General features: G+C 42.1%; 1 protein-coding gene across 1 annotated transcript in view; it reads left to right on the forward strand.

The window, feature by feature from the left end:
• Positions 1–6,882, forward strand: part of DNAH6 (dynein axonemal heavy chain 6) — a 286,898-nt gene extending 280,016 nt beyond the window's left edge. The window contains exons 76-77 of the mRNA XM_069583083.1: positions 2,715–2,937; positions 6,604–6,882. Of these exons, the coding sequence (XP_069439184.1) occupies positions 2,715–2,937; positions 6,604–6,707 (327 nt within the window). The 3' untranslated portion in view covers positions 6,708–6,882. The remainder of the gene's footprint in view (positions 1–2,714; positions 2,938–6,603) is intronic.
• Positions 6,883–7,383: the final 501 nt, after the last annotated feature.

Consider the following 7,383-nt stretch of genomic DNA (forward strand, 5'->3'; position numbering starts at 1 on the left):
CACTTTTGGAAATGAACTTATTTGCAAAACAGAAAACAGACCCACAGATACAGAAAGGAACCTATGGTTACCAAAGTGGGGAGAGGGGAGGAGGGATAAATTAAGAGGTTGGGATTAAGACATAGACACTGCTATATGTAAAACAGATAAGAAATAAAGACCTCCTGTGTGGCACAGGGAACTATACTCAGCATTTTGTAATGATCTGTAACAGGAAAGAATGTGAAAAAGAAAAAATATATATACAAGTATATGAGGCTTCCTCAATGGCTCAGTGGGTAAAAAATCTGCCTGCAACACAGGAGACACAGGAGATGCAGGTTTGATCCCTGAGTCAGGAAGATCCCCTGGAGGAGGAAATGGCAACCCACTCCAGTATTCTTGTCTGGAAAACTCCATGGACAGAGGAGCCTGGTGGGCTACTGTCCAAAGGGTCACAAAGAGTTGGACACGACTGAGCAACTAAACACAAATACACGTATACAAGTAGATACGCACATGTACGTGTATATATATATATGTATGCATAACTGAATCACTATGCCTGACACTGACACAACATACTTAAAATTTTTTTTAAGTAAAGTAAATTAGCATTTATTTGTGGGTCCCAAGGACCCATTCCAGAGGAATCAGAAACTCTGAACTGGGATCCAGAAATCTATATTTTAATAAGTCCTCCAGGGGGTTCTTAGCCCCTCAAGCTTGAGAACCCCTACTCTAGAATATCTCAACCTGGATTGCAGGTTAGAATCATCTTTGGAGCTTTAAAAACATCCTGATGCCCAGACCACATCAAGTTGCATCAGAATCACCCCAGTGACATCGGTCATCTACTTCTTAAAGCTCCCTGGGTGCTTTCAGCATACAGCCGGGCTGAGACTCATTGCTGCCCATCTGAGCTGCCTGCCTCCAATGTGCTGAGATATTAATGGGGCAGGGGAGCCTCCAGAGCACCTGTCCATCCCAGTGGGGTTTATAAATGTCATTTTCTATGTGTGCTATGACATCAAAGATCTGTTTCAGATTGCTTTTGCTAAGAATGTGTTCACTAGCCGGTCAGTGTAGATGGGGTAAGTGACTTTTAGTGACTTTCCTTAAAATATCATAGTATTATTCAGAATTTCTCCTGGGTAATTTAATAAGTATCCCCCTCACACAGAGCTTCTTGATCTAGTCTTTGCTCTGATTAGCAAAAATGCACAAAGGTAAGATTGATCCCATATTCATGGATTACTCTACAAAATATTGTAATTCCCCGAGCCTCTTAATTGCCTGTATCTTTTTTAAATGACAGTGAAAGAGTTCATGTCTTTAAGAACATTTGTTTTAGCATCAAAAATCTTTATCTTAAAGTATTAGCATGTAAAAGTATGGAGGAAATAAATTTAGAAATGCACTCACTGTTATTTTGAGACCCTTCTCAGCCGGGAGAGTGTCGCAGGCCCACGTCAGGAATAATGAGTCTGCAGGAGGGCAGGACAATACCCACATAAAAGCCTTCATCCAGGCCATCCTGGATGTCAGCCCTGCTCTGTGCCTGGCATGCTGTATCTGCCACATAGGCCAACTGACAGACAGAAGTTCACAGTAACTACTGGTGTCTCTCTGCCCTCCAGCCACACCAGTATACACACGTCTCCACATGGGTTATGTACAGTGAGCCATAGTGATGCCTGGGAATCTCTGCCTCCTGTGGAGACTGCAGATTGTATAATCAGCCCATCTCTTGGTCCTCCCAGAAAACACAGCAAGAGACTGTTAGACAACTTGAGTTCTGTTACCAAAAAACAGGGCCACTGTCAGCCCAGTGCCACCTTCATGCCATTTAGGAAAAGGCACCCCTCTTGGAAGTGTGTGCAGATGACTCCTACACACAGCCTGACAAGCTCAAGGCAGGATGGTGTCAGCCTCTACTCAGGTAAACCTGCACAAGTGTATATGGCAGCCCCGATGACAGGAAGGCCCACAGCACCACGCTGTACCCATGGGACAAACTACGAGATGCTAGAAAGTAAAGTCCAACCAAAAAGAGCTTATCATCCTTTGATTCACTATAAAACATACCACTTAAAACCACACTGCTTCGTCCTCTGTCTGCAGGTGTGAAGCTCCAATTGTAAAAAGATCTAGGGCCCCAGGACTGGCCAGATTTACTCAGTGTTTGAGGAAGGAGACACAAAGCTCACACCTGGCAGAAACTAGACACTAGTAATGACATCTACTCACAGGACATTGAGGGATAAGGTCTCTGTCTCTGTCTTTCTCTCAAAAAATTTCTTTTAAAAAGTTCTCCATAAGCATTCTGCAAATATTGTCACAGATATGTAATCTATCATCTGGAAGAGCACTGAGATCTTTGAAAGGCCTTGTAAAAATAACAGATGATAATCACAGCCCTCTTGGCCACTTCCCATGAGAAGGGGAAAATCCTAACATCATGGTATAAGACACTGAAGCCCATCAGTGGGTTTCCCTGGGGTACCATGTACCAGACAGCCTCGTGGAGTGTGAACAGTATGAGATTTGGTGACAAACTGAAAAGCAAACTATTTCACCTTTTGGAGCCTTGGCATTTTCCTCTCTAAGATGTGAGGGATAAGAGAATCTCTAGAATAGTTCTTCGAACTGACTGAGGATGTGGGACTAGGAGGGGGCCCAAGAGGGCGACCCCTCCTGCTCTTCTCACCTCTGAACGTCTGCACATCTTTCAGTTGCCCTCTCCTGAGGATGGTGTTCTTGTCCACGGGATGTTCATGGATGCTTCTCGATGGGATAATAAGGACATGGTGATAGAAGACGCACTCCCAGGACAGATGAATCCAATGCTGCCTGTGGTGCATTTTGAACCACGACAAAATTATGAGCCAAGCCCAACACTCTACCACTCCCCACTTTATAAGACAGGGGCTCGAGCAGGAACCCTCTCAACCACAGGTAAGGACATTCTTATATAGGCAAATAAATAATGACTAAATGCAGACTACAATCAAAATCCAAATGCTTTGGATAAAATAAGGCTACTTATACAAATTTATCAATGCTGTAAATTCTATTCATTTTAATGCTGAGTATAGATTAATATTATAAAACCAACGCTTGCTTCTGTTAGTCTGGTGGTGGCAATGAGTCAAAAATAGTTTATTGAGCAACGTCTCCTAATTTCAAAATGATGGACTGAGTAGACACTAAAACATTGAGACTCAGCATAGAAAGAAATTTTAAAATAAATAAATGAATGCCATGGTACCAAAGGGGAAATCTTAGTAGTCCTGAAACTGAGATACAGCCCTGAAAAAAATGAACCAGATCTTTAAAAAGCCATTATCAACAGATAAGCTGAAAGACTGAATGCAGATAGCTAAAGAGTGAGCCAAGAGAATGCACTGAGGAAACCCCTAAAAATACAGCTCAAAGCAATTTTTTTTTAAACGTAACACTGTGGAAAGAGTCAAAATTTCCAACATTTATCTAGTAGGTAATCTATAAAGAGAAAAGAGAGAAAAATGAAAGAGCAATAATATTTGAAAAAGTGGCTGATAATTTACCAGAACCGAAGAAACACTTGAGTCCTCAGGTTAAGAGAGCTCACAAAGTAGAAGAGGTAATTTTTTTAAATATACAACAAGCCAATAAACAATCAAATTTTAAAAGAAACCTAGATATATCAAAGTGATACTTACGATTATCAGAAAGAAAATTCTCAAAGAGATAAAATTATTAATAGGCTGGAAATAAAATTTCAGAAAATGAGAATCAGATTGACTTCAGACGTGTCTCGTTATCCACAGTGCATATAAAAGAAAATAGAGACACCTCTTCAAAGTGTTGAAGATAAACAACCTTCAACTAGAATGGCAAATGCAACCAGATTATCATCTGAAAGGAAAGCTGTAATAACAACTGTCTTGAACATACAAAGTGTCTGTATTAATCACTACTGATCCTCTATTTAAAACTCACACACAGAGTTAAATCTTTAATATTTGATGATAGAAATGAATTTATAACAACTTGGAACTAAATTTCCAAATGACAGAAATATGGGATGGGGGAGCAGGGCAAAAAGAACTAAAACAGTTGTTCTCATTTCAATGGAGGATGTGTAGATACTGATGATATTTATTTTTCTCAGTTAAAGGATGTCCTCTCAGGGCGAGGTACAGAATAGAACTCAGGTAGCCACTCACGTCACGTGATCTACCACTCCCATGGCAAGTCTAAAACACACATTATTCAAAGGTATTTTTTAAATTCATATGGTATTTATAAGTTTTTGTAGGGACATAAGCTTTATTTATCTTGCATAAGTATCTAGGAATGGAATGATGCCTCATGCAGTAGGTGTTTAACGTATGTTTAACGTTTTAAGATACAGCCAAAATGTTTTCCAAAGCGACCACAGCACTTAACATCCCCACCAGCAGCATATGGGGGTTCTAGATCGTCCAGATCCTCACCACCACTTAGTATGATCAGTCCTTTTAATTTTAGATGCTAGATGACAGACAGATAGCCTGATGATAGATAGATAATAGAATATATTATCTAACGGTATCTAATTTTCATCTCCCTAATGACTAGTGACAGTAACCATCTTTTCTGGTGCTTATTTACATCTTCTCAGACGTGTCCGTTCCAATCTTTTGCCCATTTTTTGACCGAGTCATTTCTCCTCTTATTACTGGCTAACATTCCAACAGGAACTCCGTGGCTTTCAGGAAAAGGATGACAACGCACTGGAACAAGACCCAATGAACAGATCAAATTTTGTACTGGATAGACAGCCCAGAAACACACTGTGCATACGGGGAACTTGACGTGCAATAGCAGCATCACTTAAAATTGGTCAGGAAGAGGGAGATGATTCCGTAAATGATCCTGGGACAACTGGTTATGCCAAACTAAGATCTTTACCTCATATCACTGCAAAAGTTAAATCACAGAGGGACTTAATCATCATTAAAATTTAAAATTATTAACCTAAATGAAATGATGGCTCTAAGTAGTAATTGAGCTTCCCTGGTGGCTCAGTGGTAAAACATCCACATGCCAATGAAGGAGACGAGAAGATCCCCTGGAGAAGGGAGTGGCAACCCACTCTAGTATTCTTGCCTAGAGAATTCCCTGGACGGAGGAGCTCAATAGGCTACAGTCCATGGGGTCACAAAGGAGTCAGACATAACTTGGTGACTAAACAACAATAATTAGCTTCTGTGGAGGTGTTTCCTGATGGCAGTGCATACCACTTAGGAAGTATTTTTGCCAAAAAACCTCAACCCTGAATGTGATCACACCTCTAGATCTAACCACTCTTACAGGGATAGGTGAACATGTGTAAAATCACCAAAGGGACACTGTCAGCAAAAGCCAGACTCCGGGAAACCTTATGGGACAAACAGCCTGGTTGTTTCAACAAATATATTACAAAGAAGTGGCAAAAGAAACACAGAGGGAAACTACCGTAGAAATAGATCCAAGAGACACATCACTGTTGTACAGTGTGGACCTTATTTGTATCTCAAACCAAACAGATAGTTACTATCCATATATCTACTGTAACACTGCTATAAAATGTTACTCAAGCACTCGCCAAGGCACATGCAGGGAATGACATACAAAGATAAGGAGAGGGGAGATGTAGGCATTCTCTGCTGGGGACACCCCCAGTGTCCCCAGCTTCCAGGCAGATGAAGTTTGCTGTGAATGCCAGAAATAGCAGCACCCATCTTGAGGGCAAGGCTCTCTTCTTCTCATCCTGGTCTTGGTCCCCTCACACAGGCCTACAATGAAGAAACTGCAAAACTGATCTCTTACTTCAGATGTCTCAGAGTTGAGGACAAACTACCTGTGACTCAGGACCCCAGTGCCTACCTTCTGGGTGGAACAAAGGGTGGATGGATGGATGGATGGAGACAAGCCGATGGACAAATGGATGGGTGAATAGAGAAATGGATGGATGACTGGAGGGAGACAAGCAGATGGACAACTGGATGGATGAGCAGATGGATAGATGGATGGATGGATGGACAGACAAGCAGATGGACAAATGGATGGATGGATGGATGGATGGATGGATGGACAAGCAGATGGATAGATGGGTGGATAGATGGACAGACAAGCAGATGGACAAATGGATAGATGAATGGATCGATGGATGGATGGATGGACAAGCAGATGGATAGATGGGTGGATGGATGGATGGATGGATGGAAGGATAGATGGAAAAGCAGATGGACAGATGGATGGATGGATGGACAGACAAGCAGATGGACAAATGGATGGATGCCTAACCTACCAACCACATCCCCTGAGTCTCACTAAAAGTTCAGGCCTCAATCCTAGTTTAATGCTCAGAGACAGACTGAAAGGAGATTGAAACATAATTTCTAAGGTTGTACAAGGTCTAAACTGGACAGGTCCTAAAGGATCATTTGCTCTAACATCTTCATTCTATGGAGCATAAAACTGAAATCCACAGAGGATTGTTGCCTCTTGAGAGGCACAGACAGGTCTGGAACCCAGATGTCTTGACTCCTGGTACCATGATTTTTATATTAAGGGGTTGTTCTTTAACACTTTTTTCCTTGTATCCTTAACTAGGTCATTCAACCAACTTTGTGGTGACCGTCCTCTTACCCTCCAAGCGATCCAAAGATTACTGGATTGCCAAAGGATCGGCTTTGCTCTGCCAGCTAAATGAGTGAAAACATGCCACCTCTGTGCTGAAAAAGAACCAGACCAGAGATCTTTCCCTAATGGGGAGAAAATTCTGTATAACTTACAAATAAGCAAAAGGGGTTCATTTGTGATCTGGCGTAAATGCAGCAAGTGTGGCTTTTATTTCTTTTATAACCTAGAATAAAGTGTTTGAGTTCTTTCTTTCTGCTGTTGATTTAAACTCTGATGTGAAAGCAGTGGGTTTAACCCTGACATCTTAAGCCTACTCCCCCTCCCCTATGTGAGAGGCAGCTTCCCATTTGTAAGGAGTTGGGCCCAGCATGAAGGGGCAGAGAGGGGTTGGGCAGAGTCAGAGCCCAGGACTTCCTTATCTCTCAGGGCTTCCTTCCTTTTACATGAATATGAAAGGCCCAGTGTACATGTCAGTCACATGGCCCCAGGTCCTTCCATTTCTAGACCAGATCAAGAGCCCAATGTATGAGATCTGGGCCCACGGTGACACTCCTCCACCCTGTGGGGCTGGATTGCAATTAGAAGAGCCTGTGGTGCTCTCAGGAAAGATCAAGTCGTTCCTGCCCAAGTACGGAGGAACTTTCCACTATAGGATAAAACTACTGGGCTTCGCTGGTGGCTCAGATGGTAACGATGGCTCAGATGCCTGCAAAACAAGAGACCCAGGTTGATCCCTGGGTCAGGAAGATC

Source organism: Ovis canadensis, chromosome 3 (genome assembly GCF_042477335.2).
Source record: "Ovis canadensis isolate MfBH-ARS-UI-01 breed Bighorn chromosome 3, ARS-UI_OviCan_v2, whole genome shotgun sequence".
NCBI classification, from domain to species: domain Eukaryota; kingdom Metazoa; phylum Chordata; class Mammalia; order Artiodactyla; family Bovidae; genus Ovis; species Ovis canadensis.